This window comes from Vigna radiata, chromosome 6 (genome assembly GCF_000741045.1).
Source record: "Vigna radiata var. radiata cultivar VC1973A chromosome 6, Vradiata_ver6, whole genome shotgun sequence".
NCBI lineage: Eukaryota > Viridiplantae > Streptophyta > Magnoliopsida > Fabales > Fabaceae > Vigna > Vigna radiata.
The window spans coordinates 9354190-9366157 of NC_028356.1; the positions used below are offsets into that span (position 1 = coordinate 9354190).

General features: G+C 35.2%; 1 protein-coding gene across 1 annotated transcript; it reads right to left on the reverse strand.

Annotated features, from left to right (window-relative positions):
* Nucleotides 1-7438: 7438 nt before the first annotated feature.
* Nucleotides 7439-10061, reverse strand: LOC106763388 (exocyst complex component EXO70B1-like). The gene is made up of 2 exons (XM_022781664.1): nt 10013-10061; nt 7439-9887 (listed from the first exon to the last, which is right to left on the reverse strand). Exon 2 carries the CDS (start codon nt 9701-9703, stop codon nt 7802-7804), a length of 1902 nt encoding a protein of 633 aa, XP_022637385.1. The 5' UTR covers nt 9704-9887; nt 10013-10061; the 3' UTR covers nt 7439-7801.
* Between the last annotated feature and the right edge of the window lie 1907 nt (nt 10062-11968).

The following is an 11968-nucleotide window of genomic DNA, read 5'->3' on the forward strand; positions in this document are numbered from 1 at the left end:
CAAAACAGAAAATGCAGTGTGAGCTTCCAAACAGCGAGAGTTGGAGTATTCCCATGTCTTTGCAAACAAGGTGGAAAGGGAGATTAAAAAGCCGAGAACAAAGTAAAGAAGTAACTTCCACCAGGTCCAATTTCCAAGTAAATGATTGAAAGAGGAGCTCAAAAGCATAACAGATAAGGCCAACGATAGATGAAACGAAACACACAAATCTCCATACCTTTGGCTGATGTAGCCAACTCCAAATTTTGATGAGCATGAGTACGCTGTTGTTTCATAAGCAAGGTTTGCTTTCTGGAACAAAACCACCGTTGCTTTTTTTTTTGGATTGGAATTTATTTCCTTTATTTATTTTTTTTTGTAGAAATTTGAAAGGAAAGTAGTAGGAAAGCTCCATCAGTCTTCTACATGTTGACTTAAAACTAGGTAGTTCTTTTGCAATCAATGCTAGTTGAAATAATCCCCTAATGCGATTATAAAAACAATAAAATCCTGAAAATGCATCAAACACAAATCCAATTAATTCGATATATCAATAATCACCTGCGAGAAGAATTCATTTTATTATTGCGTATTTTATTATTGCGTTTAAACGTGTCAAATAATTTAGTGTGTGCAAATCTAGAACATATAAATAAAAACCGAAGAATATAACTTGGATGGGGATTTAAGCTATGCAAATCTAAAACAGAGAAGAAAAATGATTTTGTAGTTTTAGGCTTAAATGTACACTCGTAGTGTTGGCATGATTTGGAGCTACAATTGTTCACTCTAGATAATCATGAAACATGATTTTAATTATATATAGGTTCATAACAACAAGAAATATAAGAAGACTGAAACAAACATTTTATTAACAGATTCTATTCACTCATAACAGTATTATGGATTGTTAATAAACTTTAAACGTTAAAGACTTCTTGATCGATTTTATGTCTCTGAAACCATCTTAATGTAAGGAGTTTAAACTTTAGTCAAATGTTCAAAATGAGCACTTATATATTCGAACAACAATATTAGAAATGAGATGGTTAAATATGTTTTTAGTTCCTTTACTATTAAACAATTTTAGTTTTAGTCTCTCTTTCAAACTATACTACACTTTGATCTTTGTAGTTAAAGATTATCATCCTCCAAATTCAATGCAATTAAAATTAAGCTAACGTGTCAAATTATATTTTCTTTCTTGAGACCGAGTCAATGTTTCCTCCTTCTCTCCATCCCTTTCCCTCGTCTTGCATCTTCGAGTTTCTCTCCCTCCCTCTCCCTCCGTTCTCCCTCGCTGCCGTAAGGTCTCCCGCTTCCTCCAACGCCAACCCCTCCTCTTTCAAACCTACCGTCACACCGACAACAAGTGCTGGCTCAGCTTCACTGATCCCATGGAGGACCTTCTCGCTGAGGAGCACTCTCTCATGAATGCAATGGAACTCAACAACGTGGAGAAGGTTCGCAAACTCCTCATGATGTTCGCGTGCAACCGCATCCCCTTCAGCAAAATCCACCACTACAGAACCCTCTTCGGCATCCCTGACGATTTCTGCGACAGGGTCACCAAATACACTGACTTTTTCAAAATAACAGTTGACGACGACGACAGGAGGGTGCTGGAGTTGGTAAAGTGGGACCGTTGTGAGTGCTCTTGAGAGGGAGTTCGTTGTTGACGAGGATTTGACTAAGTGAAAGTTTAGGTTTCTGGTGAAGTATGGAAAGGTCCATTTTACACTCAACATTCTAGCTGGTTGAAATTTGGTTAAAAGAAAACTGCGTAGCTTCAGTGTTAATGATAAGCTTAGTGAAAAAAAAGAAAAAGAAAAAGAACCCGTGACTTGGATCACGGAAAATTATATTAAGAGGATTATGTTTTTAATGATAGAAAAGACTAATCAACTTTTCCAGAGGTACTTATTTTTGACTGAAATTGTGCTTCTAGTATGAACTGTTGGTGTTCATTGTTGACTTATATAACTTCAAAGATTTATGAAATTTTTATTCTGAGTTCAAAGATATATGATTTAATCCTTCAAATCAAAGTAAAAAAAAAAAGTTTCATGCATGATCAACAAAGTTGCTGAAGAATTACACATGAATTCCCAAAATGCTACGAAGCCTAAACACGAAGAAAAAGGAACTCCTTTATCATTCACTTAGTCCACACTAATCTAAATATAACAAAAGTAACGTAGGAATGATGTAAACTTTATGTGAAAAATATTACTTTTTTTTTAGAATTGGAAATCATATAGTTTATATTTTACAATTTCTTCGTTTTGTACTCTGAAAACACTATGCGAACATTCTTCAAACACTTAATAAACATTCAGCAACATGCTCTCCCTCTCGCCTTCTGTCACTCAATTACCAGTACACGCCCCTCATATCCTTCCTTATCTGAGAAGGCTTCTCCCCTCCCAACATCGAAGAAACCACTAGCATCTCCGGCATAGAGCAGAATCGCCTCATAGTCACCGCACAGGTCTGCGACTCCCTCGTCGAGTCCAACGCTGACCCCAAACCCCTCGTTGCCTTCGAGATCAGTGGCGCCAAGCTCCTTTACGAGATTCGCCTTCTCAGCAATACACATGGCGTGGACGGAAAAGGTGAGGAACGTAATGCTGGAAGAGTTGGAGAGGAGTGGTGAGGAGCAGGATGAGGCAAGGAAGGAGTGACGCGTGTTCTGGTGGTGAGGTTGAGAATGTTGGCACCTTATTGGTGCTTCGGGAGATAGTGCACATGAATACGGGAAAAAGTAAAAATATCTGACACACCGTTAGCGAGCTCAGCCTGGTTTTAACAGTGTTAATTTTGGAAGATGATAATTAGAGTTTCTTTAAGAACAAGGATCAAAATGTACTACAACTTGAAAGAGGACTTAAACTAAAATCGTTTGATAGTCGAGAGATTTAAAACATATTTAACCCAAAATGAAATTCAAGAAATAAATTCTAAAGAAAAGAAGAAAAGAGAAATAAAAAAAAAAAAGTAGGTAGCAAAGAGGACCAAAAATCTAACGATGAAAATGGTGTTTTTTTTTTTTTATATAGATACTATTGTTTTGTTCATTCCACAATTTAAAGAAGAACTTTCCGTTACAAGTTTCAAAAATATGTTATTTGGTCTCAATTAACTAATACTATATGCAGGGAATTTAGTTTTGAATTGAAAAACTAATAAAATTGTGATATTTGATGTATTATGTTTTTCTAATAAAAAGTTTACTCATGACATATGATGTCCTTCAAGAAAGAAGAATGATAAAAACTATCTTGTAATTTCGTAGAAGAAGAATTGAGAATTGCAATTCCAAAAGCTTAGAAGAATAAACCTTGTTAAATGCATGAAGCTTGAAATTTAAAGTAAATAAAAATTATTACTTTGAACGTACTTATAGAATAGTTTTTTTTTCTTTTAACAGATATTTTATAAGTTTTATTTTTTGTATGCTCTATTTTATTTTTTGTACACTCAACCTTGTTTGCAATAATTGAATTTTCGTGTTTGTTACGGGTCCAACACCTTAGGACATTCCTTTTTATGATATATAGGTTATATATACTTGCATCGCATATATAAACATTTTGATAGTCATTATATGAATCTTGAATTCATTGAGAGTGATTTTCTTAGTTCCTATCATAGAAAGTTTTTATCAAATATTAAGATCTATGGTGAATTTTTATTGAATTATCAATATGCTAGATTGTGATGTCTTCATTTTTGTCTTATATTTTTACATTCTTTTTTTTTATTTTCTTTATTTATGTTAATGCAAGTATGGAGAATTAAAGTTGTCATACATGACACAATTTCAATTCATTTCATACAGGACACCTTTAATTTACTTCAATCCAAAAATGAAGTTGTGCCAACATGACACGACTTTACCCTTAGATCATTTTTCACAAAAGTTGTTATAACTTGGTATGACATAAGTTCATCAATAGTGAAATCACATCCTCTTGGAACAACTTTTTCATATGCGATTTTTTGTTTTTAAAACTTGAACTATTATTGTTAAATTACACCATTACAATGAAAAAACCATCAAGGACAAACGTAGTAGCAATAGCACAAAATGATAATAAAAGAGATGAATGAATGACACAAATTAAGAATAACAATATGACACACATTTACATTTATTTGACACATATAAAAATGATACAATAGTCATAAAAAGTGAACTTTTGTAGTTAAAAAAAAGAAATAAAAAGTAAGAAAGAATAATGTCAAATAAAGATAAAAGATTTATGTGTTAAAATATAATTTCTCACAAATAAACAATGAAAAGTAAAATTGAGTGACACAAATCTACAAAATGTTTGTGTTCTAAATCTTCACAAAACTTCCTTTCCTTTCTTAAGCCCTCAACAATTTTTACAGAAAACAAATGGCTCAAGCGATCTTGAATGTTCTGAATTCCATACCAAATGAACTTATAAGCATCTTTATTAGGGATGGCAACGGGTCGGGTCGGGCACAGATAGTGTGATACCCGAACTCGACCCGCATGTAAAATTATACTCGTACCCGCTCTGCTACCCGTCGGATATCCGCATAAAAAAAATCCGCGGGTTTTTTCTAACCCGCGGATACTCGTTGGATACCCGTTTTAACCCAATAATAATTTAAAAAAAAATAATATTTTATTAATTTTTTTTCTTCAAAATGAACAGATCCAAACTGTTTTTTAGGTTTTTTTACATAACAGATGGGCCACGCCTAAACCCTTCTTTAGGGTTGCTGTGTAGTCCTCATTTTTCTCCCCATCTGGTGAGTTTGAAGAATAACCGTCACACCTCACATCCTCCCCCAATCTGAAGAAGTCCTTCGTGTTCTCTGTTTTTCGACCCAGCACGGACTCGACTTGTAGTCCCATATTGGTCAACTGTTTCACGTGCGTGGTTTGTCACCGGAAGTCGACTCGGTGTGGCTCGATCTCGGCTTCTCGTGGTCTAGTGGTCAAAGCATTTTGATTGGCTTGGGCGGCGTATTTGTATCCGGCTCGGAGGATCCGTTGGTTTTGAAGGTGCGGGTTCTGAGGCTTTCTGGGCATTCGGTTTCAGAGTCGAGGTTTTGGTCTCGGCGAAAGGAGGCGGAAGGTGGGACTCTCAAATCTTTTTCCCTCTGAAAGACGAAACAGAAACGGAAAGGGGAAGGAAACTTCGCAGATCTAGTGCCTCACCGCTTCCAAGTTGCCACTACCTCCAAGCTGCTACTGCCTTCAAGCTTCTGGCTTTAGTGTGATGAGGGAAAAAGAGAGAGAGGACAAAACCAGCCATTAAGTTTAGGAGAAAAAAAGAAACCCTAAGATTTTCTCTATTGTGACGGCGACAATGAGATTTAGGGTTACAACAACTTAGAAAATAATTTAAAGGAGTAAGGGTAAAATTGAAATTTCATTTTCTAGACAGGTTGCGAGTACCCACAGATACAGATAATGTGATATCTGAACCCGACCCGTTAACAAGCGGGTATTAAAATACCCATTACCCGTTACCCACGGGTACTAAATACCCGTCGTAGCAGATTTTATCCGCATATACCCGCGGGTACGATTTTTATGACATCCCTAATCTTTACCAACAACATCATGAATCTTTCCAATAAAAGTCCCATATGTAGGCAACAATGTGTTCTCTACGAATTTTACCTAAACTTCCGTTAGCTCATCATCAAATATTAAATCAATAATCATGACTTAATTTTTTTAGAAAAACATTCATATACATAATTTTCAAATTTAATTGATCCGTAAAAGAACCTTTACTCATTTTCATTTATAAGATTTGCCTCTAATTGAGATGAAAAGAGAGAAAATGCAGAATATTTTAGAAGTATTACCGATTTACTTTTATTTTTATTTTGTTTTATTGTTCACAAATGGAGAAATTATATAAAGCTTGTTTGAAGAGATAAATATAGCATGACTGATTATATTCTACCACGAATTATGGTTTTATGTATTTTATTGAAAACACAATTTCTTTTATGGATAATGATACTTAGACAACATTTTTTTGATAACATTTGAACATCATTTACGTGTCATTCTGTGATTGGTCCAAAATTACTCCACAATCAATAATAATAATAATCATAAACACCATCATGAACCAATCACAGAATAACACGTAGATGATGTTCAAATGTTGTCAAAAAAATGTTGCCTAAGTATCATTATCCTTCTTTTATTGTGATTATTTATTGGATAATGATATTTAGACAACATTTTTTTGACAGCATTTGAACATTGATTACGTGTCAATCTGTGATTGGCCAAAAATTAATCCACAATAATGTTTATGGTTATTATTATTAACTGTGGAGTAATTTTTTGCCAATCATAGATTGACACGTAATCAATGTTCAAATGTTGTCAAAAAAATGTTGTCTAAATATCATTATCCTTATTTATTTGGATAATGATACTTAGACAACTTTTTTTGACAACATTTGAACATCATCTACGTGTCATGTGATTGGTCCAAAGTTACTTTACAATCAATAATAATAATAATTATAAATATCACTATAGACCAATCACAAAATAACATGTAGATAATATTCAAAATATTGTTAAAAAAATGTTATCTAAGTATCATTATCTATTTATTTATGCTCTCATCAACCCAAATCCAGTGTTTCGCTTTTGTCAGCATTTGGTGTGTGAGAAAGGATTTATCACTACTCCACGAAAACAAAGAATAAACAAAATACCTATTTAATAGTAATTAAATATGGTCTCAAATATTTTAAAATTTTAAATTTAACTGAATTATAGTAATTCAACTTATGCAAACTATTTAGTTGTTATTTTCTTTCTTATTTAAATTACAGAAACTTCTCTGAAAAGGGTTGAATCATTTAAATTTTAATTAAATGCAGCTGAATTCAACTTCATTAATATTCTTTAGTTATTTAATAAACATTTCAATTAAAAAAATATTTTTTAACATCATTTTCCACTCTTAAAATTTAGATCTATATCAATATTAAACTTTACCATCACTTTTTTACTTTTTATTTTCTTTTCCTTAAATCAAAGAATCTTATTTCTTAATCTTATATTCCTCCCAAATATTGAATCTATAATGTGCAAGGATGGTTTGGAAAAATCATAAATAAAGACTTGAACACAAAAACCAAGACAAGTTATCTTTGAATCAAGAGATTGAGTTTAACTTCCATAGAGAAAGGACAAATTTCCTTAAGGGAAATGGTGATGGATCATTTCAAATCCTAAGTAAATATTTATGGATGAAATGATGAAAATTGATACATGATCAAACATGCTAACTGTGATTTTCTCAATTATCGGGTGCAGACATGCCATTTTTCTCTTTTTCAAAATAAAATTTAAATTTTCAATGTATTATAAAGGAGATCGGAATACTCTTATAATATTGTGGTACTTCATTTCTTTTGTCTCCACGGTGATTGCAGTAACATGGTTTCTCAAAGTGAGAGGAATGCTTCCTGAGAGGACTTAGTATATGTGCAACATGTATTTCAAGACATTGAATTTGATAAACCATAGACTTTTATGAATGTCAAACTTCTAAAAGTCTGCCTAACTTTCATGTGTATCAAAATACTTGTAATAATGTAGGTAGGTATTGGAAAAAGAAGCTCATTGCACAACAGAGCAGACCAATGACAGTTGGCATAAATCCAGGAAGTATCCATGGATAGGTTAAACATTCAGTAGTATACAGAGCAAATCCTTTGGAACTGAGATAATAAAACTATTGTTCTCTAAATCTAACTCACTTAATCATTCCTTCTATTCCAGCAAACATTTTATCTACTCCCTTAAAAGAAACAATTTGTTGAGTCGATCTTCAACCTCAAAAATTCCATACTTAATGTATTTATAAGCATTCTTCCCAACAAATTCCTCAAATGTTCCAAGGAAACTTCCATACGCTGGCAACAGCATGTTTTCTATGGATTTTATTATTTGTTCCCTTAGCTCCTCATCACAGACAGACCATGCAGTCTGAATGTTGCATGTCTCATCAAAGTGTTCGTTGAACCAATAAAGGTTGTCTTTCATCAGCTCGGCTGTAATACTAGGCTCTGGTTGGTTGATGTCTACCTTCAAAAAGTCCAAAATCTTATTCCATGAGCTTCTTAGGTAGAGCTCAAGGTTTTCTTGGAACTTTGTTATGTTTTTGTGGAGCCAGTCATCTCCTAAAGCAGGTCCCAGTCTATTCAGTTTTGCCTCTAATTCAATGAATCTCCGGTTGTTCATGATGAAAACATAACCCAAAGAAGGGTTTTTGTAATTTTCTGAGTTGACTTCTAAACTGCTCTCTAAAAGCTCTATCGTCCTGTAAATCAACACTGGTGAAATCATTTCATCTAAACCTACTCTAAGTTTATCCTCCCTACTTTGGTGTCGAGAATTAATGTAGTACACCACTTCACGGTTATTACCATTTTTGGACTTGTCGTCCAAACTACTCTTTAACAGAATTCTCACTTTGTCTTTGTACACAGATAATGGAATCTTTCCCTCCTTTAAATCTTGGCTAAGTTTCCTAATTTCCCAATTTCTGTAAACCAAATAAATAAAGTACATTCCTTCAAGGGTAAGGGGATGAATCCCGCCACCAGGAATGAGTGATACGTCTCCCAAAGCCTCATAAATGCACAATCTCTGCCTTATCAGGACCACTACAATATTTCTTCGTATTGTAAATGATTCATACTCATGTATCAACTCCTTCAATGTGTTGCACATGTAAGGACTCCATGTTCCCAAAGCAAGGGCAGAGTTCAGCAGACCAGTAGCCAATTCCGTGCAAAGTTCCCTGAAATGAAACTCTCCATTGAGAATGGAGCCCCTAAAGACACGATTGAAGAGTCTTTTTTCATTGGGAAAGAGCATCCTCGCAGCTATGTTCATAGCTTTTATCAGCATCTCAATCTTCTCCGAGTTGTTAATGTCCTCCCCGTTGAGCTCTTGATCTTGCAACCCTGATGCCCAGAGACACTCTTTCAGAAACTCCCTCCGCCAATTACTGTACACGTGCAAACATTCCTCCTCAAATCCATCTGACACCATCTTCTGTACACTTTCACGAAGCTTGCTGATCATTCCTGACGGCAATGAATCCACCACCATGTTGTCGTCGCCATGCAATTCTGGCACTGAACTATGCTCCTCACTAAGAACACGAGCTTTAAGGTATTTGTCTACATGCATGGAAATTGCTCTGATAACGGTCCCATTCTCCTTCTGAAGAGCCTCTATACAACCCATGAAACATTCCTTGGTACCATAAATGTTTTCTGGAGGGGCACCACCAGCACCACCCTCTTGAGGTGAAACTACTTGAGAAGCACTGTGCCTTGTTCCTCTTGAAGGCCAAACCATATCAATGACACGGTGTGGTTGTGAACTATCCATAATTGTTTGGGTTGAATCCGCTTGAGTAACACTATTACTGGTTCCATGTGGTTGTAAATGAGAACCAATTTCAACGACTACATGATCTTGGTGTTGAAGTTCTTGATACCCACTTCTTGGTTGAAGATCCAAATTGGAACGAAGAAGGATGAGGGAATAACTGAAAGCTCCTCCAACAGTGACGAGCCACAATTTTATTTTCATAAGTTGTACCGTCAAAAGTGCACAGAAAAAATAGAGGAGATCAACCTCAAATCCTAACTGACTGAGCCTAGACAAGCCTAGAGACATGAGAGCAAAAGCAACACAAGAAAGCAAACTATAGGCATCTGCTTTCTGTTTCAGATCTTTATCAAGGAAAAAGGAGTATACAGAAGTGATAAGCAAAACAGAAAATGCTGTGTGAGCTTCCAAACAGCGAGAGTTGGAGTATTCCCATGTCTTTGCAAACAAGGTGGAAAGGGAGATTAAAAAACTGAAAACAATGTAAAGAAGTAACTTCCACCAGCTCCAATTTCCAAGTAAATGATTGAAAGAGGAGCTCAAAGCATTACAGACAAGTCCAACAATAGATGAAGCAAAACACACAAATCTCCATACCTTTGGCTGATGTTGCCAACTACCAATTTGGATGAGCATGAGCACTGTGTTGTTTCTTAAGCAATGTTTGCTGTCAGAAACAGAACTACCTTTCTTTTTCTTTTGGATGGGAGGTATAATACCTTTATTTTATTTTTATTTTTTTTGTACAAATTTTAAAGGAAGGTAGTGGGAAAGTTTCTTCAGCCTTTTACGTGTTGACTTGAATGCTGGTTACTTCTTTTGCAATCAATGCTAGTTAAAATAATCCCCTCTTGCGATTACAAAACAATAAAATCCTGAAAATGTATCACAGAGAAATCCAATTAATTTGATATATCAATACTCACCTGCGAGAAGAATCCATTATTGCGTTTAAACCTGTCAAATAATTTAGGCTGTACAAATCTAAAACATATAAATAAAAACCGAAGAATATAACTTAGATGGGGATTTAAGCTATGCAAATATAAAATAGAGAAGTAAAATAATTATGTAGTTTTAAGCTTAAATGTACACATGACCTATGATCAAGAATTATTCAAAAATCTTGATGTAACCTACAATACAAAAGTCAGAATTGGAAATGGAACAAAAATAGCAGTGAAGGGCAAAGGAACCATCGCAACTGAAGGTTGCACAAGTTTGAAATTAATTATTGATGTTCTATATGTTCCTGAAATTGACCAAAACTTATTGAGTGTTGACCAACTTCTTGAGAAAGACTATAAAATTATATTTGAAGATAAAACCTGAATGATTAAAGATTCAGATAATAAAGAATTATTTAGAGTTCAAATGAAAGGCAAGAGCTTTGTCTTGAATTTGATTGATGAAGAGTAGTTTGCTCTACACAAGGTTGAAGACAGTATGCAGGTACAAGGGTTACTTGAATTGGAAGAGAAATCACTCGTATGTGCAACTTTGGAATATGGAACATAAACGAGGTTGCCTTTTCCAAAAGACAAATCTTGGTGAGAAACAAACAAGTTGCTGTTAGTACATACGGATGTCGGAGGACCTAAAAGAACCCCATCTCTAAATGACAAGAAAGTAGAGAGAGTGGGTGTTAAAGTTGGTGAAAGTCAAATTAAAGCAGAAAAATTAGAGGAAGAAAAGCAACCTAAGACAACTCCTCCCGAAGTAGAAGCTGAAAATGCGGATCAACAAGGCAATACTAAAAAGGTGAAAGACACTGACAACTCAGAGTTAGAGAACCAAGAAGTGATCAAAACTTTCAAAAGCGAAGAAACTTTAGATTATATTTTCAAAGATGAAAAAACTCTATATATGTGATAACGGTAATTTTTACCATTATCTATGGTGCAATTTTCTTGCCAAATCAACACTTCTGAAGCTTGAAACACGCTTAATCCTCTTTTTAATCTAACTTTGTGAATAAATTCAGCTTAGGTTATACACACTAGTTTTCATCACTAATTCCTCAAATTTTGTAGGAACTTCATTTGCTTTGGAAGGACATTTAAGCTATTGAAAGTGGAGAACCAAGGAAAAGCCAGAAGATGAAGATTTGAAGATGTTTCTTTGCACAAGTGGTGCCCAAGCGCCCCTAAAGGGCGCCCAACGCCCTTCAACTCACAGTTTTGCCCATTTGACCACGCCCAGGCGCCCTTGAAGGGCGCCTAGCGCCCTTCAACTCGCTGTTTTCCCTAATTTGTCACGCCTGGGCGCCCCTGGATTCACTGTTGGAGCTTAATTCATGGTGCCTGGGCGCCCCATAAAAGGGCGATGGGCGCGACTTTTTGCTGAGTAGGCACCCTAGACCTATAAAAGGCACACAGTTTTCGAGGGTTGCAACTTTTGGGCGGCTGAAGCTCTGAAGCATCGTTTTGGACCTCTTGGAGCAAGTTTTGGGCTGTGGGAACTCACCCTTCTTCTTCCTTGGATCTCCTTCTACCCCAATTTCTTCCATTGTAAGCTCNAGCTCTCCATGACTATGGAGAGCTAAGTTCTTTT

What these genes read in the sequence shown, in the direction of transcription:
- LOC106763388 (XM_022781664.1), bottom strand. Translation starts at nt 9,703, where the DNA reads ATGTCTCTAGGCTTGTCTAGGCTCAGTCAGTTAGGATTTGAGGTTGAT.